Source organism: Anoplopoma fimbria, chromosome 2 (assembly GCF_027596085.1).
Source record: "Anoplopoma fimbria isolate UVic2021 breed Golden Eagle Sablefish chromosome 2, Afim_UVic_2022, whole genome shotgun sequence".
Lineage (NCBI taxonomy): Eukaryota > Metazoa > Chordata > Actinopteri > Perciformes > Anoplopomatidae > Anoplopoma > Anoplopoma fimbria.
The window spans coordinates 17,010,141-17,032,568 of record NC_072450.1 but is presented as its reverse complement, the minus strand read 5'-3'; the positions used below and the strand labels follow the sequence as shown (position 1 = coordinate 17,032,568).

The 22,428-nt window shown below is 38.3% G+C and overlaps 1 protein-coding gene across 2 annotated transcripts; it reads right to left on the bottom strand.

Moving 5' to 3' along the window:
• Positions 1-10,484: 10,484 nt before the first annotated feature.
• kif7 (kinesin family member 7) lies at positions 10,485-21,891 on the bottom strand. 2 transcript variants are annotated; one of them, XM_054611713.1, is made up of 20 exons: positions 21,800-21,891; positions 19,836-20,272; positions 19,422-19,619; positions 18,886-19,285; positions 18,446-18,793; positions 17,539-17,731; positions 17,290-17,442; positions 16,964-17,122; positions 16,536-16,681; positions 16,263-16,381; positions 15,057-15,212; positions 14,755-14,960; positions 14,310-14,507; positions 13,867-13,992; positions 13,465-13,641; positions 13,167-13,382; positions 12,442-12,648; positions 12,025-12,223; positions 11,667-11,816; positions 10,485-11,197 (listed from the first exon to the last, which is right to left on the bottom strand). In XM_054611713.1, exons 2-20 carry the CDS (start codon positions 20,164-20,166, stop codon positions 10,803-10,805), a joined length of 4,077 nt encoding a protein of 1,358 aa, XP_054467688.1. In that variant the 5' UTR covers positions 20,167-20,272; positions 21,800-21,891; the 3' UTR covers positions 10,485-10,802. The 2 variants fall into 2 exon arrangements, with proteins under 2 accessions (XP_054467688.1, XP_054467696.1); XM_054611721.1 differs by lacking the exon at positions 21,800-21,891 and adding an exon at positions 21,685-21,710.
• Positions 21,892-22,428: the final 537 nt, after the last annotated feature.

Below are 22,428 nucleotides of genomic sequence, written 5' to 3'. Positions count from 1 at the left end.
TGTTGCATGTTAAAATGAAGGTGGTGGGTTTTTGTGGGTTGTTTGAAGTATTTTAAAACTTTAATGACTATTGTTTAATATATCTACCTTTAAGTCAAGCATAAATAAAGGCTTCTGCTTTTCCTCACCAGCATTTAAAACCATGCGATTTGGAGACAGCTCTTCAAAATATATATATATATTTTTTCATGTTTCATGAAATGTATAGTTGACAAATGACTTTGATTGTTTCAGAGCTGGAGGGATGGGTGCTGTGAATGTGTGGGACTTGGACTAATATCTTCAGTATTTCTCTTTTACAGACGTTTGTTCGTTTTTTTAAAGGTTATACATTTTTTTCAATTTTTAATGCAGAACCTCTAGCATTTAAAAATATATTTGAATTCAGGTTTAAGGGCAAATCATAGTAGATGACTACATATGCACTTTTATAACAAATGTTTAATGCCAATAGTTTCGACTGTCCATTTTCTTCGACTATAATTTAAATATTCATATTTGACGTGTTCTCCAGACAGGCAGATACTAGCTGATGGAGGACAGGCTGTGTGTCGCTGCGCCTTTAAATACTCTCTCTGCTGCCCTCGTTTCTATGCAATTATGCTAATATGCGGGGCTTGTCTGGTTCCTATTCATTATCGGCTGGAGTTGCGTGATTGTTTCCTTTATTTCCCATTTTTGTAAGGCCACTCTTGTTTTTTTTTTTTTTTTTTTTTGCCGGCCTGCTTTATCCCACGGCATTGGTCTGGCGGAGAGACCGATAGAGACCAATAGAGACCAATAGAGACCAATAGAGACCAATAGAGACCAATAGAGAGCAATAGAGACCAATAGAGACCAATAGAGACCAATAGAGACCAATAGAGACCAATAGAGAGCAATAGAGACCAATAGAGACCAATAGAGAGCAATAGAGACCAATAGAGACCAATAGAGACCAATAGAGAGCAATAGAGACCAATAGAGACCAATAGAGAGCAATAGAGACCAATAGAGACCAATAGAGAGCAATAGAGACCAATAGAGAGCAATAGAGACCAATAGAGACCAATAGAGACCAATAGAGACCAATAGAGAGCAATAGAGAGCAATAGAGACAATAGAGAGCAATAGAGAGCGCTCATGTCTGATAAAGACTTTCTGCAAGACGCGTTCATGTCTCCAGCGCATTGTCCTGTGAGCTCCTCACTGTCTCAACACTGCGGATAAAACGCACCGCTCTGTAAGTAAGTAGCCTATTATGTCTAGGCTATACTTGTAAAATTTCGAATAAACCTGAGTTTTTGATGATACATATGTAATTGTATTGAACGGTGTGAGTCCACCTGCAACAATTAAGTAGAGAAAAATGGACAGATGTTTGAGGTTAAGGAGGGAGGGTTACATTTTTATTTTCTCTATTACATATATTTATTAGTCAGCCCTTGAGGTATACGGTCTTTTTGGAAATAGTGCCAAATGCAAATGTAGAAACATAGGCCTCCATCTCTAGTTTGACTTAATTCGTGTTTATTGATTGATTAACGAAAACAAGTAACACTGCTCCCACCAGTGTTTTACACATCATCCCGGCGCTTTGATGGAGATTGTAGTTGAAAATGATATATTACAATAGTTATTGTTAATGGGACAAACTCGATGGTCTGTATCTCTACCTGTTACACCTACAAAGATAAATAATAATTAATAGTCTACATTAATTAACTAGATTTTACCAAAGCATATTTACAGACTAAAGGCCTGCATTCTCTGCCGAAAAATAAGGGTACTCAGGAAGAAGTTATGTATAAGGGCTTTATTAGAGGCCTATTAAGGCTTGTTTATCTGTATATTTTTAAAATAATTAATATCAAACAATTTCTGTACATGTAAGATAGCAACATTTTGGCCCGTTCCTTTGAAATGTGTGTCTTTTTTAATGACAAAATAAATACAGACAATACACAACATATCTGTAAACATTAAAGTGTTCTTTATTATTTTTATTTTTAACTGCATCTACCTTTTCCTTTTTATTAAATGTATTGATTTACATATCTTTTTTGACATTTTTATTATGGTTTGGCGTATGTAGGTTTCGGTCAAATTGGCTCTGACAGGTGACTGCAGGTTCTTAGCAGTTTTTAATGACCTTCAAATGTCCAGAGTTTGGAAGAGGACACAAATTAGATATCTGTGAATGTTTTAAATAAAACAAATGTTTTAATCTATCATGTTTTCTATAACAAGCAACAATTAATTTAACTTGCAAAATCTGAATCAGGTACTTTTTGATAAGAGCAGCGTATTTGCTTATCAACGGTTAAGTTTGCTACAATTTATTGTTTTTTATAAATTTGACTCAACTAATTTGACTTATTATTATTTCCCCACTCGTGACCTTAATGGGATCTTAGAGGTGTCAGGTGCAGGAAATGCTGCTTTAATAATATCAAATGTCATGAGATTGTCTACATCCAAATCACTGATTGTTTAATTCACTGTTCAGTCACAGTAGCACTTACATGTACACGGATTCATTGATTGGCCTTTAAGAGGGTTCAGTAACGTGACCTCACTAATAAGCTACACCTCTTGTAGTGAGATCACACCACAGAGGAGACATGTTGTAAAGGACACAAGACAGGAAGGCTTAAAGACAGTGTTGATTAGGGAGATGATAGACAGCTAACGATGGACCAATTAAAGTGCCCCGCTATGTGCCAACACAACCATTTTAGAGGCAGCAGGGAGACTCCCTCAAGATGGCTTCCATACAGACAGCATGATATTTTGGCAGTGAAGGAGGCTGACCTGCAATGTCTGATGCAGGCCTTTATTTTCAGAGTAAAGAAGATCACAGCGGTGGCCATGTAGATTTAGGAAAATGTTTTTAGATTTCCTTTGCATTTCCAACACCTGGTGAAAATTTGTTGGCAGTATATAACTGCTGCACAATCTGTGTCCGTACATCAAATACTGCCTGCAATTACATTACAACATTCTGTGTCATTCAACATGAAATTAAGTGTTTTGTTTGATTCAAAATACACTTTCCTTTTGTTGCCTTGCTTGACAGTCTGGACCAGTTTTTGGAATTAGATATTCAAGTATATATATTTTTTTGCATAAATACAGGACAGGGGTTAGTGAAGCAGTGTGAGGCCGTCTGTGTTATTTTTTCTTTACAATAAAAATTGTGGATGTTTAAAATGTAAGTTCTGGTTTACAATCAGAAACGCCAAATCTATTGTTCACTGTGGCTAGAAGCAACACAAATAGAGGGACACGTTTTGATATAATTATGCAAGAACTTTAGGATTTAATGCAATTTTAAGAATTGTGAAAAGAATAACATCTATGTTAAAATGGAAGTTAAGTAGATTCAAGTTATGATATCTAAAGTGTTTTAGTTTACTAAAGCAATAGGAACACTGAGTCAGAGTTAACTTTGTTTTGTTGTTTTAATGTTCGTTCAACAGACACTTTGGGGACAACTCAAAAGCAAGAACTTTGATGCAAAAAAAGTGTATCAGGTATCCGAAGTCGTATGTCTAAAGGAAGTGCAGGACAGCAACGTTTATTCGTGTTTAAATAAATTACAGCACGGGCTCCTTTTGGATTTTTTTTTACTTTTGTATATTCCCTCTATAAAAGAGAAAGTGTCTGATTTGTTTAAATAATTATTCCCATGTTCACCCATGGTCTCAGGAGACAGAAAACATTATTTTGAAAAGTTAGTTCTGCCATAAATATAATTTTTAACCATGTTTGCCTGCAACTAATAATTATTTCATTATCAAATAATGTAATTGGTGTAAATTGACAAAAAACAAAGTGATGCCATAACAATTTTATAAAGCCTAAGACTCACTAAAGTGCTAACAGTTCAAAATTCTAAGATTTTCAATGAATTATCACATTTGATTAGGCAAAGCATCGGAAGCTGGAAATGGGAACAATTTTTGATTTAAGAATAACTTAAAATAGTTGCTGATTCTTTCTCTGTTGTTCGACTAAATACAACTCCAATTGTGAGTCATTTAAATTTTCAGATTAATACAGCTATATAGTGTTTCATAACCCACCTGAAAAGACACGATGTCCTCTTGTATGTGTGTTTTCTTTTTGTTTATTCCCATTAACGCAGGAAACTGAAGGTTTGGAGACCATTCCTACTTTCGGTTATCTAGCTTTATGATGGAGGATTAGCACTCATACAGCTAGATAACCAAAGACAGGAACAGGCTCCGTTGGTTGCTGTAACAGCAAAATGTAAGTCTGAAGCTTCCTGGGAACAAAGAAAGGCATGATGGAGTTAATGTTTCCCTCATTACAGGCCAGTTAACACTGCAAGGGCTTCAATAGCAACTTCGATTTTAGAAAACCTGAAATACCTCAACCTTTAACTTTTTCAAGCCTTTCAATCAAATGGAAAAATATTATTTCTTTAAAAAAGAAAAAATACAATGTTTATCCCTCTATTAGTCAAAGATAGACCTGAATACTTCTAAGGATAGTTGTAATTAATTGAAATGTTAGGCATAAACAGTAGCTAACTAATTATCAAAAAGGTGTGGCAGAGTTACAAATTGTACAGTATATGTGGCTGTTGAGAAGCATTTCCTCAACTCTTTTTGCACTTTACGTTGCTAACTGGTACATTTAAGTTTTCGGTCTCTGCCTCCCACATTTTTCAAATCTCCCTGATTTGCTTTGAGAAGGGAACAGGCCTTTAACATTTTAATTAGGTAAACATGATACTTTTTCATCAAAGCTTTTGCTTATCAATACTATAACAATTTACAAATATTTGGGTTTTTGACACTCTGAGAGGCCTAAGCCTAAATGATTGTGCCTGGTAGTCATTTATTGAATATGACATTTTTTTATCAATTTCTTCTGTTTTACAATCACACATTGCTGCAATACAATCAATTGATATCATGTTTTTATGAAGCTGGCACTGAGATAGTATTTTGTATTACCTCTAAATACATTATGTAACAGTTGAAATGGTCAATAATTCTTATAATTCTCTGTCTAGATTATTATTATAATCTATACCTTAACTCAAAATAACCTCATGATGAACTCACGGTTTTCTTAGTCAGTACGTCTGACGTCAGTGGTTTTAATTGGGGAGTAAATGCACTCACAGCATGCGTCACTTTCTTTGTATATCTAGGAGAAAACTCTCACACATTTTACTTCAATTATTATAGCTTTATATAAATCAACATATTGGAAAGACAACGTACTTCAGACTGTGTTTGACAGGAAATATTAGGCTAATACACCTCGCACTATTGCTGTGAAGTTGCCCCTATTGACTCAATCTACTGGAGCGTTTGAGAGTGGCTCTTGGTTAAACAGGCCTGTAGCTTCATTGTTACAACAAGTACCGTAATGTATTTATAAAAAAGGTTAAACAGTACCTTAAATATGTACTTCATGTGAGATTTAAATGCGAGAAATGTAACATAGACATACTAGCCTCATATGACTTTATCTATTGGTTGTGGCTTTGACTATGGACAGTTTTTTGAAACATTAGACTTGAATATAACACGGTTAAATGAATGCAGACTGCCCGTAATATATTGGACTTAAAATATGTCTAATACCAGGCCGATGCATCTGCATGCTGAGAATGAGATGCATTAGGCTTAATTCAAAACATGCATGTAGATGAAATGAACAGGACGAATGAAGCCACAAGACTCACTTTCACATCGTGCCTCCTGCGTCCATGGAGTCTGAAACATCCAAATGTGGTGACGAGGAAGGTCGGTAGCATCGTCCGGGCTCCAGATGTGCAGGACACTTGACTTTGTGTGCAGCCTCGCTCTGACAAACAGGTGAGCGCGTGGATCAGATCGATAATTCCCACACACCATCTGCCGAGGCTGGGTCTCGCGGTCGGCTTTGGGTGAGATATCCTCGTTGAATGTCGTGTTTGTATCCGTGATCAGGAGTTCTTATTCTGCAGGTCCGAGCAAACGAGCGCAAAGATGTGGGACGGTGTGCCGGCCTGTCATCCGCAGTGTGTAGCGAGTGTCTCCCTCCAGCCCGAGTGGTCCTGAGGCTGCGCTGCGTCCCCTGACGGAGCCTCCAGTGACATCCTCTCACCTGCTCTCAGCCTTTTTTCTAAATGGCCCCGCCTCCGTTTGCGCTGACGTCACACCGACCGCAAGTTGCTGATAACCAATCGCATGTGGTCCCCTGTGTGTCTATGTGCGACGTTTCGACGTGGCTTGCATTGTTTTACTTCTGTGGAGTAGGAAACCAGATAGGAAATGTAGCCCACTGTAAAATATATACGTTTCATCATCAATAGCTCAGGTTGTTTTAGTTTGGGTTATTTCCATTAATTCCAAATATGGTATATTATTCATATCCGGGAATCCCCTGACAGAGGATGTCATATGTTTTACATATGTTCACCCTCTTAGGCAAATTTGTGATTTTTGATTTTGGACAATACAAAATAAATTGAATTGAATTGAATCGACTTGAAGGAAGTTAATGTATTCACTTTCAGGAGCATGCACACAAACTTTCCTATAAAAATATATACTTAAACTTTATATTAGAAGCCACTTTACATAGAATAAAAAAATGTCTGACTTTGACCCCCCCTCCCTCCCTTTGTGGTAGTGAAAAATAAAAAAAGACACTGTGTCAGACAACAATGAACAATTAGATTCAGTGTTGTGTGTTTTTTTACGCTCTAACTCGTAGTGTTTTCTCCTCTTTCATTAGTTCATAAACTTTTTACGGCTCATTATAGACACCAACAGCTATATTGACTGATATGCATTTTAGCCCTTTGCCAGAAACGTGTATCAGGTCACCCCTTATTTGTAGTGTGCAATTATGTTCTCATGTCTATGGACAAGATACAAAACAGTTACTAGCTCATTAAGACTTTGCTCTACTGCACAACTAGAGTGGTCATATTCAAGATAGAAAAAACTACATGGCTTCATAGGCCTTGAGAAACAGTGGTTTTGTTGGTGAAGTTTTCCATTTTACACTGTCCAACTCATTATTTCAAAACTTCTTAGGAGATGAACCCTTTTCCTGTTGCATTAAGGAAGCTTGTTCCCAGCTCAAAACAGTTCAGGTTTAGTCTCTTCAGTTAAATAGCAATTGTTTATTTTATTTTTAAGATTGAACACAAAGCAGTTAGGACAAGAATCTTGCAAGATACACTTTACCCCACCTACTCTGTTACATAGTGGTCAGAGTCCTGAAACCAGCCGTTTCCCTCAGATTAACTGGATGATTGCTGTCCCAGAATAAAATGCTGCTTTCTTTCTGGAATGATTCAGACCTCGTTGACTCTCTGCTTAGCCATCTCCAGCACCATAAGGCATATATAACCTATTAGATTTAACCAAAATCGTTTTTTCTATTTGTGTAATTATTTCCCTCATCTATACCCATAAAGCTCAATTCAATTAATTTATTGCTCAATCCTGTGTATCTGCAGCTTTTAAGATGCCTCAAATCCGCAATAACACTTGAGCTCTTAATCGTTTTTTTTTTTTAAAAAGGGGCAAATATTTTATGAAGAATCCAAGTTTCAGCTCAACGGTGCTTGAGATGAGTACAGAAATATTACACACTTCTGCCCTCTGCTGCTCAGATGGTGTCTACACACTCCTATCTCACAAGATTGCTTTGCTATATACTCCATATGTGGGGAGATGACTAGTTAAAAGAATGATCCTGTATTGTAACAGGGCAGATGTATTGAGCTATTCTGAATATCTCAACAAATTAAGCTCCATGTAAAGCTGGTAAAAATAAATCATGAAAAAGTCATTGTATAGAATGTCGAAACAAGTCATGAAAACAGCATAGTAGAGTTTGTTGAAAAAATCATAAAAACTACTGTAATATGTCAAAACAGTCATACAAAAGTTATAGCATAGTATAAAGAAAAAGTCATTAAATTGCCATAGTATAGGATGTTAAAAATAAATCATAAAAAAAGCCATAATATTGCATGTCGAAATAAATTATAAATAAAATCATAATAAAGTATGTCAAACCAAGTTATACCATTGTAAGAGTATAGTATGGTAAAAAAGGTTTTAAAAGTTAAAATAAAACATGGCAAAGAAGTCATGGTATTGTATGGTAAAAAATAATCATAAAACGTCACAGTATAGTATGTCATGTTAAAGAATGCCCCAAAAGTCTTTACAATAGAATATAAAAGAAAAAAGTAATGTTATGGTATGTCAAAATATGTCATTATATGTATGTACAATAAGTCATAGAATGTTAAAAAAATTATTAAAAAAGTCAAAGTATAGTAGGTTAAAATAAGTTTTAAAATGTGGGATGTCCAAAAAACTCACAATATGGTATTTCAAAAAAGTCTGTATAGTACGTAAAAAAAAATGGAATATGATATGACATATGGTAAAAAAGATTTAATCATAAAAAAATCTTACTATGGTATGTCAAAAAAGTAAAAGTGTAGTATGTAAAAAATGTCATAGTTTAGCTTGTCAGAAACAGTAAAAAACTAAATCCAAGATTTCTTTTAAATTAATGTTTTAGTGTCAAAAGAAGTCATAGTATAGTATGCTAAATACATTTTCATAAAAAAGTCAACCAAAAAAGGTCACAGAATGTATATAATGTATATATAAGAGTACAGTTAGTAGTATAGTATGTCAAAAACTCATAGTATAGTATGATTAAAATAAACATTAAAAAGTCACAGTAAAGTTTGTTGAAAAAGTCACGTTACAGAATGGAAAAAAAGTCATAAAATAGACAGAACAGTATAATATACTATGGTAAAAAAATAAAATCATAAAAAATTATAATTTGGTATGTCAAAAACATTCATAGTTTAGTATGTAGAAAAAATCATAGTGTAATATGTAAAAAATTAAAGGAAAATAAAACATTAAAGGAAAATATGTAAATAGTCATAATAAAGTATGGTCAAAAATTCATGAACAATTTAAAGAATAGGTCTTTGGAAAAAGTCCCAAAATGTTTCATGTCATTGTATAGAATGTGGAAAAAAGTATTTTACTGCATTCAGAAATGTCTTAAAACGACACAGAATGTAGTATGTAAAAAAGAAAGTTAGAATAGTATGTATTACAAAAAGTAATAATATGGTATACCCAAAAAGTCATAGTATAGTATGTTAAAAACATCATAAAAAAGTGTTTGTCTAGTGTGTTGAAAAATATCATAGTATATTAAACAATGTGCTCTAAGTAGTTTAATCTTTGCCAAAATGATGATTGAAGGTCATGTTAACTGCTGCTTGATGAACATTAAGATAATATGTAATGTTTGTTTTCAGTTCACTCACTTGTTGGCTCTCCTCTCCATGGTGTTCGGGCTGAAACAATTTAAAATGTTCTGGGAGATACCGTGTGGTAATTAGTGTACTTTAACCTCATGTTCAGGCTTTGTATCACTTTTGTAATGTGTTTTGTAAATCTGTTGTCAGGTGAGGGGCAGAGTTTCCTATAGTGTGGCAGAATATATAATGCTGACAGTTTCCATCAAGCACTGCAGCTGCCCAGACCACTTGCTACCCGTGCCACAGAATGTTACATAGAGATGATGGCGTTCATAATTGTATATGTTCATTGTGGATGAAATAAACATGTTGGCCTACATCTATCCTCTGTCTGAAGCCTCCTGCCTTTAAAATCAGTATACAGTATGGCATGTCAAAGAAAGTCGCAAAAAAGCTATAGTATAGTGTGTGAGAAAAGTCATAAAAAAGCAATGGCATAGTATTTCAGAAAAAAAGTATAATATAGTATAGCCTAGTTTGTAAAATAAATAAATTGTAGAAAAAGTCATAGTATAGTGCATTGGCGAAAAGTCATAAAATAGTGAAAAAAGTCATAGTATAGTATGTCGCAAGAAGTTATGAATTAGACTAAGTATAGTATGGTAAAAAAAAAAAGTTGTGAACACAAGTCCACCTGTAACTGTCTCTACGATTAAAGACAAAATATATAACCTAAATTTAGAGGTGCAATAATTTCAACGGCCTACATTTATGTGTATTTGCAAGTCATGGCTATTTGTCCCAGATAAGAGATGCTGTAGTCTATATACTGGGTGATACAGCTTTAACAGTTTTTGACACAACACCCCAACAGGTGATAAGATGGAAGCAGGAATTACATATAACGTTAGAAAAGTGATGATTTAAATGAAGCAATGATGTACAAGAGGTTGTGGTACGGATGTGTGACAAAATAAGACCCACTGAGGCTGCACTATAACCAACACCACACTTACACTAATGTGACATTTCCCAGCACCTTTCAAGCTTCATCTGCATCAGCTGTGATAACATCCAACCTGAACACCGATTTAAAAAAGGATTATCGAACAAACGGCAAAAATAATTTCTCGATTCTTGTGTCTCAAGTTGTGGATGAAATTAATAATAAGAAATCATGAAAAAAAAACAAAAAAACACCAGATGAGTGTGAGTGGCAAAAACATTTTAATATAAAATACTGTAGAAGGTAAAAAGGCTACATGATTAGAGAGCATCATTTTGTAATGACGATAATGGTTCACCTTGTTGACTTTCATGGTTGACAGACCATAGACCAACAATAACTGTATGACATGGAAACATAAAGTTTACCTTTTTGAAAGTGCTTCATGTAAAAGTCAGTGTGTGTCCTTGTGTATAAAAGTTTTTATACAAGTACAGAAACTGAAATACAAAAACTAAAGAGGGCTAATTCAAAAATATTTTATAACCATCTATGTGAAAGGTCTTATGTAGCAGAGTACATTTATTTTCAGACAGGATTTTTCCGCACATCAATTAATGCATTGTTTGAAGTCAGTGGTCCGATGTTGAGGCTGGAGCGGCGGGACTCTCTTCGAGACTTAACCACAGGCAGGGATGCCGGCCCCCCCCAGGACCCCATACCGGTTTGAACTACACGGTTAGCAGGAACATCCCCAGCTGCTGGAAGCCAGAACTCCTCCATGACAGCAGGTTCCTCTGTGGGGAGAGAGGAGCGTCTCCACGTGGAGGGGAGTGGCGTGTTCACCAGCTCACGCATTTCTTCCCTGGACCTGGAAGGTTTGTCGGACTGGCCCGACCCCCTGCCTCCTGGACTGTCTTCAGGGCTGCGGGTCAGCTTCTCCATGCTGCCAATGCCTGCTGGTTTACCGTCAGAGGCCACAGCTGAAAGACAACACATGTCAAAAGGACCGTTAGAGTTGCCAGAAAACAATAATCTTAATAGTGAGAATTACCCAACAGACTTTCTCAAAGCTTACAGAACATCAAAACAAATGTTGAGTTAGAGATCTGAGGGTCAAAAAAAAAATAGGATGTCGGATGTCAGATGATGTACACTTATGTGTAAATAAATTGGAAACATTCAGGTTTGTTCCTTTTCTGCCATTTTATAGAGATATGGTAGTTGCTGAGAATCTATGTAAGGATCTGAGAGATATGACTGATTTAAAAAAGTTTAATTACCTGAGGATTTGTGGAAGGGTATTTGCTTTTTATTCATTTTTTTAATGCCAAGAATCAAAGTATGGCTTAATATTTTAAATATCTGAAGCAATCCTGCTCCAAGCTGTAAACACAATGATTATATTAATCATAAATATTAAATGGAACACTTATTTAATAATACTTTTACCTTTCAGCTGGCTGCCTGAACCACAGAGCTCCCTCAGTTTGTTGCTTAGTTCCAGATTTGCTGTCTTGTAGTGGGTCAGCTCCTTGCTGAGGTTATGGATCCATCCTTCATACTGACGCTGCCTTCCTGCCAGGCCCTCGTCGATTTGCTCTGTGGAGGCGGAAAAACACCAAGGAGAATATGCTGTCACCTTAATGTGATGATTATGAAAATAATCTAGCAATCTGTTTATATATAGAATTAAGAAGATATTCTAACTAAAATGGTTAACAACTTAAATCTAAAATATATCCAGTGTGAGCAAAGAGCTTGGTATTTGTGATATATTTGAAGTGGTGAAATCCACAAAGTTCTGTACCTCGACACTGCTGCAGTAACAGCTGCACATTCCTCTCATGTTCCTTCTGCTGTTGTGTGAGCCGCCGATCTGTGTCCAGTTGTGTGCGATCGAGGGCGTTCTCCAACCACTGCACCAGCTTCTGCTGCTCATCCAGTTGCATTTCCAACTCAGCCAGCGCAAGCTGTAGTTTACGCTCCTCCTCCCGCAGAGACACCACCTACAGGAAACATTAACACTGAGTTAAGACAAGGAGTAACTACACGTAAGGTCTGACACCTCGCTCAGCCTTCTTATGAAAGAGTGAACAATTGTTGCCATTGCTATTGGTCTAGTCAGCTTGTTTAAAAATGTATACAAATACATTTCTTTTGCAATGCTGAAGTAGATGAGAAAGTGGTAAAAACAAAAAAGCTGAATGTTGAGCACTGCACAGACCTTGTCGAAGTACTTGCACAGCAGAGCTCTGGTCTCAGAGGCAGACAGGTAACTGAGTTTGGCCATAAGGTTCATCTCCCACTGGGAGAGCATACTGGCAGAAGCCCTCAGCTGTCTCTGTCTCTGAGTGATGGCCTCATTCTTGTACTCAATAGCTGCATCCAGGGCCTCGATAGCCTCATCCAGCTGGAAAACTGATCGCTCCTCCTACAAATGTCAGAGGAAAGGAGGGAATAGATGGACTTAATGAGGACGTGAACATGAACATTCAGTCACAAACAGGTAATATCACAGCTTCCAGTGAGAGTTTGTCATGTGAGGTACTAAATTCAGTTTTTCTGCACAGCAATATCTCTCTTACTTTGAAATAATTTGATCTTTCTCTGCCACACAATTAAAAACATGTTGACATAACGTTTTTATTACGCTTGAATGGATGGCGGCTGATATACAATAGAATATTCTCAAATGGAAAGTATATTTTATGTTCTTTTTATTAAAGATGTTTTCATTAATGGCAGATTTGTTATTCTCAACCATAAAGTAGGCTACTGTACCATCCTCCCTGAAGATGCCTCAGTGAAACAAACAAAAAAAAAAAAAAAACGAGCATCTGTAGTTACGACCGTATTGAAAAATACTTTAAGGATTTCTAAATACCCTGGTAAACTGTTTTACCAAAAATAGTGCCCATGCCTAGCTTGAACCCAGGAGTAATATCTGACCTCAGGTGAGAGCAGGCTTCCCTGCCGCAGCTTATCGTCCAGCTCCACTCTTTGTTTAAGCAGTGAATCTTTCTCTTGGCGGAGGTTGGAGATCTCTTCGCGAATCTGCTGTGAGTCTTGAGCACTGCTGCTGCGAAGAAGACCATTCCTCTCACTCAACTCTTGTTCAAGTGTCTCAATGCGCCCCGTAAGCATCTCCAGGTTTTGACTCAAGGCCTGGAGGGAAGATAAATAAAAAATGTTTAGCATTTGCCAGTTGGCCGTGTCCTTGAAAGGAGTTGTTTGTGGTTGTTACTACCTGACTGGAGCGGAGCCTCTTTGTCTCCAGTCCACTGCGTTCCTGTAGTAAGGCTTCTTTCTTGGCCAGGATCTGCTCTCGTTTAGTGAGCTCTCCTTCCAGATCTTCCAGTTCTTTCCTCTGGTCCAGTACCCGCTCCATTTCCTCATCCAGCCAGCGCTTTTGTTCCTCAATCTTCTGCTCACAGGGAGTAAAGACACAAAAGCCCACACATCATGCTAAAATAGAGACACAAACACACAAACTAAGGCTGCAGGGGAGTGACAGCCGCACAAACAAAATGACAAATTCGAAAAAGTCAAACCATTGTATGAGTAATTTTCTTCTGCAGTTTAGATGCAATTTGGTTTCTATAAATTCAAAGTTAGGGGAGATATAATCTGCTTGAGATTCTTGACCCACCTGTTGTTCTTCTAATGAGATGACAGAGCCGTTACTGCCGCTGCGTCTCTGCCTCTGGAAGGCAGCGACCTCCTCTGTCTTTATTCTCAGAATCTTTTGCTGCTGCTCATTCTTTATCTCGAGTTCCTACAGAAGGGATGGAGGGATGTAAGATAAAGGTCAATCACAGGAATAGTATAGAACAAATATATCTCTGTCTTAAAGAAATGAATGCTGTCCAGTCACTTTTACCATATTTCGCCATCAGGTAACGTAATAGAAAAAGGGAATAATACTTTACTGAAACTGCAGGTGTGTCATTTATTGGTGATTTTCATTTGATAAATTGGTTAAAATAAAATCATTAGGTTGGATGAGACTGTTGGACCTCAGCATGTACACTGGAGAACATTGCTTCTTCCAGGGTAAGTGAGCTGCCACCCTGCTGTATCGGCCTGAGTTACCTTGACTCTGTGAGTTCTTCTTTGCATCTCGCTCTCCAGACGTCGTTTCTGCTGACTTTCCTGGCGCAGCCGCCTTTGCAGCTGCTCCTGCTGCTGCCTCATACTCTTAACACTTCGCTCCAACTCTAACACACGACGTTCGCTCTGGGCAGGAAGGTTAGCAAGACGAGCTGTATCCCTCTGACGCTTACTGAGAACCTGGTACGAAAACCAAACACATTTTCCTTTTCAGAAATGTAAGTACAGGTCATGTTCATAACAATATAAATAAAGAATAGTAGAGTGTTGTTGCTAATTATACACAAGAGAAAGGACATGGGTTTAAAATAGTATCCAAGCTGCTCAAAAATATTATTTTAGATGCCCATAAATCAGCATCACTAAATCTCTGGTTGTCTGTTGTTACGTGTTATTAGGCATAAATACAGAGGGGTGGCAGTCAAACCTGAACTTTGCTCTGAGCAGCAGCTATCTTCCTGCGACATTCCTGTGCTCTGGATTTGTCCGTCGTGCTGATTTCTCTCTCTTGCCTCTCTAGGTCCTGCAGCTGCCGTTGGGCCTCCTGCAGCTCCTGTCGAGCCTGCACAGCTTCCCTCTCCAGAGCTGTGATCTTATGGCTGTATTGCCTGTTCAGGGCCTGGGCATCCTTACCTAAAAAAAACACAAACAATTGATAAAATGATAAAAGAGAACCTCTATTTAGCGAGACAAAGCTAAGGATGCAGCTAATGAGATCAAAATGTATACCTGTTTTGACCAGCTCCTTGATGAGTTCTTCCTTCATACGGATGGTGACAGAAAGCTCCCTGATCTTCTGCTGTGCCTGAAAAAGTCCCAACTCTGAAGCGCCCTCAAAACTTTTCAGACTTTCACGCACAGATGTCTCCCCAGTGCTGAAGTTGGCTACAGAGATTTGAGAGAATAAACAGAAGGTCAGCAGAGTGGTATCATGAGGAAGGTAACAGAGCTTCAAGGCAATCGCAAAAGTTCAACCCCTTTTGTGTGATCTTCCTTTAGTAACAACACAGATCAGTACTCCCTGTTTTGTTTTGTCCTCCACATGGGCATAAATTGGGTGTAATATGACCCTCGGACCACAGAGTAGAGCCTTAAACCAGGCAACAAAAGTATGTCCCTATGAGTTTTGCAATGCGGAAATTGCATAAGTTTATCAATTTATGAAAATCAGGGTTTTCCCTACAATTATAAGCCTTTTTCACAGCACCCAAGCTGAATGCACATAAAACAACTATGCTGCTATGTTTTGGTTTAATTTACAGGAACGCTGCTCCTCTCCTCTGCTCTCTGTGTCAGTGTTTCACTGTTGGGCGAGGCTCAGCTCCTCCACACAAAGAACCACACACACACACGGTCACATTAATGTAGTTCCCAATACACTAATTTTGCCCTGTTTTAATACTCGCTGATTTTTGGAGCTTGATAAAATACAGAATTGTTAAAAATTAAAAACAGAAAATACTTCAAACCCTTAGGTTACCCTGACATTATCAGGACAACATGTAATAACTGATTGTAAAAGGAACTAAAACACGATAAAAAGCTGTGTCTCCAAAATATACTTATAAATGGACACATTCAGTTCACCAAACACTGCATGTCTATACATCTGAGGCGCAACACTGTAGAAGCCTCTCCACAAACACATGGTGAACCACAGGAGAGTACACATGAGGGATCAAAAAGGCTTCTAGAAGACTTCAACCATGTTAAATGTTCAGAAAATGAATTTCTCAATGAGTGCCCATTTAAATACAGTTACTAATTGGATGTATGCATAAATGATTTAAATAGCAGGAACACAAACACCTTTGAGAATGTTCGAGTCCTAGCAAACAGCAGAAATCCAACGGATCGTTTTACATAACGTACCTCACCAATCAATACTAAATATATTTCTAACATATAGGGACAGCTTAGGTTGTTAAGACTTACATGCTTTTCTGGCTAAACAGGGGTGCTGGTCTGGCTCAGGCAGAGATATGAGTCCTCTACCACCAATGGCTAGTCCCCCTGATAGCATGTCCCCCTTGTTCCAGGTCAGGTTCACCTGTCTGAAAAAATCATTACATTATTAACATTTCATACATAACATGAGTGCATGTGCTCAGTCTGTAATGTGTGCAATATTTAATAAAATAAAAAATATATATATTTATATATAAATAGTGCAAGCTGCAAACTATGATTTCCATAAACACAACATACTTGCGTCTCTCCTGGCTGAGGTTGGATTGACTGTATTCTTCTTCCGTTTCTTGCATTTCTGCTCCTCCTGGGATCTCCTGCTCCTCATAGAGGCTACCCTCCTGATCCCCACAAGGCCCGTTATCAAGACTGCTCACTGGGCTGACCTGTAACCACACACACGTTAACTTAAAGATCTAGTAAGCTACAACATTTTCTGGTAAAGAGTTGAATTAATTTGGATCTGGATAAAAAGTATAGTAAGAACAAGCTAAAATAAATTGTGCCTCTTTTTTTTGGTCAGTGTTTTTATTTTATAAGATGGTACTCAGGTACCTTGTATGTGCTCACCCGATTGATGAGCATGCACCTCCATTTCTTACCACATTTTAAACTTTTGAATGCACAAAACACTGCAGGCTGAAAGACTACCTGTGCTGGTTGGTTACCTGTCTGCATGAGCCTCCATTCTGACTGTGTTGCATGGAGCCCATAGGGGCCGTGTGTGGCCGCGGTCTCACGTTAAGGCCTAGGCCCATCAGCCCTGGACTAGACAGCAGACACTGCAGCTCAACTATCAAGTCCTGTTGCTCCTGCAGCTTATCACTCTGAGACAGAAGGAAAGCAATCAAAGTAACATTATCAGTTAAGAAACAACGTAATGTGTTGAAAATCTGTTTAATATGATGGTGACACATGAATGTGGCATGCCATGATTAAACTGTGAAATACTGCACTATTGGAAAGACAGAATTAAAATTCAAGTGGATCTCACCTGCTGCTTGTATTGCTCCATAGCGTCCTCCAGAGCTGCTAAAAAGTCTGTGTTCTCTCCCTCCAGCCGCTGAATCTGTGCCTGAAGCAGGACAATACTGTCCTCTTTCTCTCCATGCTCATTGCTCCACCTCTCCTCTGCAGCCTCTTGATCCTGGGTAATAGTTTGTATAAACACATTCATAAACTTATCAGTGCTTGATACCAAAACATTTTTTTATATTTCCTAGGAAGTGTGAAATAGACAAACCTGGTTCCCCCCAGAAGGCCTTCCTCTCCTTAATGCAACACTTTCTTCAGTGGAGCTGTTTTCGATGCCGCTGTCTGGTCCTGAGGCCGTGGTCAGTCCACTGCGCTCCTCCTCCACTGAGCACAGCCACTCCTTCACTCTCAGACTCTGTTCTGCAGTCAGAGCCCCTTCACTCTGCAGCTCCCGCAGCAACCTGTGTTATATATTTACGATAGAACATTTGAATGAAGGAAGCACTTATCCTTCTTAAATCTAAATGTATGAAAATGAAGCAGAATACACATCTCAAAGTCAGGAATAGAGACCTTATACACACTCCACTGAATGAAGCCTGATCAAGATGATATGGATTTTTTTTTACCAGAGTGTGTCAAAGAGTGTGTCTTTTAGCTCCTAAAGCTAAGAAGACAGTGTTAACACAAAACCCCCCAGCAATCTACTTCTTTTCAGCAATGCTGCACTCAATCAAAATTTGTCAAAAATTGTCTGTCTCTAAATTACACAGGAGTGAAATTTCTCAAACGAACGCTAGCAATTGTATTTCATTTGGCTCAAGTGGAAATAGGATAGTTCAACTTATGGTGGTGGTTTAAATGAAAAAAAGGATTAACAATAGAGTCAGGGAGAAAGCTGCTTGGACTATATGGCATAAAATAGAACATAATTGGCCATAATTTTATATCCTTAATTTTGTTTAATAGCATGACCTTTAGCATGGGGAACCCATGGATTATTAATATAAAATATACACAGTCATTCATAAATTAACTTACCAGTCAATGGTCAAAGACATGCAGAATACATACTAAGATAGATAGTAGCAGTCAAAACATGTTATAACACCCTTAGAGCAAAATTAAACAATAATGGAGACTACATTCAACTTGATCAATCACTGTGCTTTAACCTGTAAGCAGTGTCTGTGCACGTCCTGTAGTGGGCGCTCTGGGCTTGCAGTCTGCTGATCTCTCCTTCCCCAAGTCGAGGTCTCCTGTTTGGATCAGCGTGATAAATGATGCGGGTCTCTGAACGCTGGCGGTTTTCGAGGGCTCTTCGAAGGGCCTTGATTTGTTGCTCCAGCCCCTCGACCCGATCTGGCTCACGCTTGCAGTTGACCGTTGCCCGGTTTTGAATGTTTCTGGCCCTTGTGGCGTAGTTTAGTGTATTCAGGCTCTCATCAAAGTCTGAGGAAGATGGGCTGATGCAGGCAATCATCAGTGTTTTTGAATTTCCTCCCAAAGAGTCTTTTAGTATCCTAGGTGAAACAAGGATTAAATGAATTAAACCAAAGAGACATTTCACACCAATTTCTATTAGAGTGCTATGCAAAAACGTATTAAAATGTACCTTGTGATTTTAGAATCTCTGTACGGTATATGAGAGCCTTTCCTCTTAGGGTCTCCCAGTGCCCCTATTACATTTCCCAGAGCCAGAAGACCACTGTTAATTTGGATACTCTCTTTCAGTCTCTCTCCAGTGTTCCCCGTCTTTAAGATGCGCTCTGACCCCGCAAGGTCAACAAAGTGGAACTTGGAAGACATTATTTGTGGTCCAGAATTTGTAGCGGTCCCATAAAGGCGAGAGCTTCCCCGGCGCTGGTCCATATACAGGGTAAAAATGGTGTGTGACCGGCTGGAGTTTAGATTCATCTGGGTTGCACCAGTGTGCCTGGCTGTGTTTCCTGACTCTAGTAAACTCAACACCTCATCAAGACCCTCCACTTCGCATTCCTTTACGCCACACAAAACTACAAAGTCAAAAAGACAAAAACATAAAATGCTGATTAATACATAAACAAACCACTTAAGTAAAATGATGCATAACATTTCATATCACAACCACAAATACACACTTGAAGACAAATCAGGCTGCCTATTCCATACCAATGTTGCCTTTATCCTCCCTGATCTGGATGTCCTTGCTGGCTGTCTCCACCTCCAGTAAGTCCTTGAACTCCTCTTTGTACACCTCCAGATAGGACACTCGGACAGAGAAGTCTGTGAGATCATTTTCATCAAGCAGCTTGAAGACATCTGCAACCGCCCTGGGGATGATACCCTGCTCCTCATCTCTAAAGGAACCTACAAACACAATTAAAGCACACAGAATTGAACGCAACTGGCTTGTCATGGTAAAACTTGATAAGAGCACAGTGTGTACTTTGTTCGACAAGCCCAAGTAATGTGTGCTGTACTTTCCACCTGGTCTTGTTTTCTTTTGAATCGGCTTATGAAAAGGAGTGAGCTGAAAACAAATGAAATTGAACAATCGAAGAAAAGAAAAAAAAAAGAACTTACAAATATTAGCTTCTCCAATGGTGTAAGTCTTGCCTGAGCCTGTCTGACCATAGGCAAAGACTGTTGCATTGAAACCTTGAAAGAAAGCATCTATGAGTGGCTGGACAGACGATGAATAAACATCCTCTTGACAGCAAGTTTCTTCAAATAGGTAGTCGCAAAGAAAGTTTCGGTCGTGGCCCAGAGTAACTTGACCCAGTTCCGAGTCCACAGTGATGCAGCTCTCGTGGCAGTGAAGACGCTCTTTAGGCAGAAGGGGACGCACTCGAACAGCTACTTGTACTGCAGAATAATCCCCTCTGCTTTGGCCACTGGGCACTTTGGGAGACATTTCCGCTGCACCGCTGGAGCTCCTCTTTGATCCTCTGCTACATATGGATCATCTTTGGGCCACTAGAGGGGATACATGGTTTTTTTCAACATCTCATGTCGTCTGGCTGAAAGATGTAAAGGAGAATGTGAATGATTACATAATAATGCAATGAAGCGACCTAGCAGCAAAAACTATTTTTTTGTACAGGTAGGCAACAATTCTTGCCATAAAACCATATTGTAAAATACAACCATCAGCAGGAGAGGGTTATATTGATATCCTATACTAATGAAATCAATATACAAACAATATAGATTATATTTGTGATATAGTTACTATTCTGAAAAGTAGAAACTGTTAGTATAAAAAATAACCAGAATGGAATATCTGATCTTGGCTTCTCAAGCTAATTAAATCAGTATCAGTACTTCATCACATTGATGTACAAATTGTCCTGCCTTGAGGTAACAGGCATATTATGCCGTTGTCGCTCTCAGTTTAGCAAGATTACACTTTAAAGGGATTTGTGCATTCATTTTTGGACCTAAGGCAAGTTAATTGTGTATTTCTCTTTTTCCTGACAACCCCAAAAAAGAGCACAAAGCAAGTGGACAGCTGTCAAAACGCAAGTGTATGAGTGTTTAATATGTTAATACTGTTAATGCAAACTCAACACATCCTGGAGCTGCATTATATATATAAAAGTACATTTAATTGAAGATAATATAAGATAATCCTTTATTAGTCCCAAAGCGGGGGCATTTACAGGATAACAGCAGCATAGAGGATAGTGCAAACAAGAGACATAGTAAAAAAAAAAACAAGAATAAGTATTATAAGTATTATAAATAAGCAAATTAGCAATAAAAAAAACCACAGTAACTGAAATATTATATATACAGACAGAAACTATTATAACTATTGTATTGCACAGTGTATTTGTATTGCAGAGGTTTTTAGTGTCATGTGGTCTACTGGGAGAATATAACTGACAAATAGATATGAGACATAGGATTAATTTTAGTTTTCAGACTATTTGCAGAGATGGTAGTGTATTTATTCAGCTCAGACCTGGATGGGCCAGTCAGAAATCTACTGCTTGAACTGAGTTGATTTTAAAGGCAGACCGTCCCTGCACAGATCAACATAGATGAATCTCGCTTCATAAATCCTTATTCTCTAGTAAGGCTGGTTAACGTTCACAGGCTGACGTCATCACTATAAATAAAGTTAAAACCCTGTGCTCCGTGACAAAGTAGCTAAAGTTGACTTATTTTCACCATGTTAGCAGGTTAGCTCACCGAGCCCCCGTCACCACTGTTTAACTAACTACGTTATAAAGAAGGAAACCTTTATCCACAAAACACACACACACACACACATGTCGGCCTTTTTCTAAATATACCACAACAAGAAGCTTCCTTAAGTCTCACGGGCTACTCCGCCTGTTTCTCCAGATGACTTGAGCTAAGCTAAAGTTAGCATGTTAGCCAGCAGTGCGAACAAGAACATCACAACATGAGGATGAGGCTGGACCTGGTTATGTTGAGGGGCTGCTCAGAAACATGGTCCCGTTAGAGAGTGTGGACGTTAAACAGTGTGGATATGTGGAGCAAGGTTTGGTTACCGCTAACAGTTAAAACAAACTCACTTAAATGTGGCAGAAGTTGCACCATGGATTGAGGATAACACCGGAGTTTCTTTTTTTATGGAGTGCAGAAGTTGAGGAGCAGGCAGAGGAGGGGGAGGAGCCCTAAAGTTTGGGCTGAAGTTTGGGTGTGGTCTCTAGAAAGCATCATGGCTGAGAGGGCCCCAAAAAAAGAAGAAGAAGATATATAGCTGCTGAACTGCAGCTGCAGAATAAAACACATGACTAGTGGGAATTATGTCTTAATACCAAAGTGACTAAATATGCACCTGAGAATATTAACCCTTTCATGCATAGAGGTCACTACAGTGGACAGCTATTCAAATGTTGTTTTCTTGTATATGCATGGGTTTTGATGGCATAGTTGCACATCAGCCACTACAGGGAGCGCTATTGTAGTGGCTGATGTGCAACTATGCCATCAAAACCCCTTAACTAACATATAGCTGAATCTTATAAAACTAGATTGATCACACTATTCTAAGGACCACCAGTAACACCTTCAATGGGAGAAGATTGGGCATCATCTGTGCTCCAAAACCAAACTGACCATAGTAGAAACATGTTCACCACAGAGGCTCAATATGTAGTAATAACTAGTAGATAAAAGGCAACTGGACGGCCATTGCAGT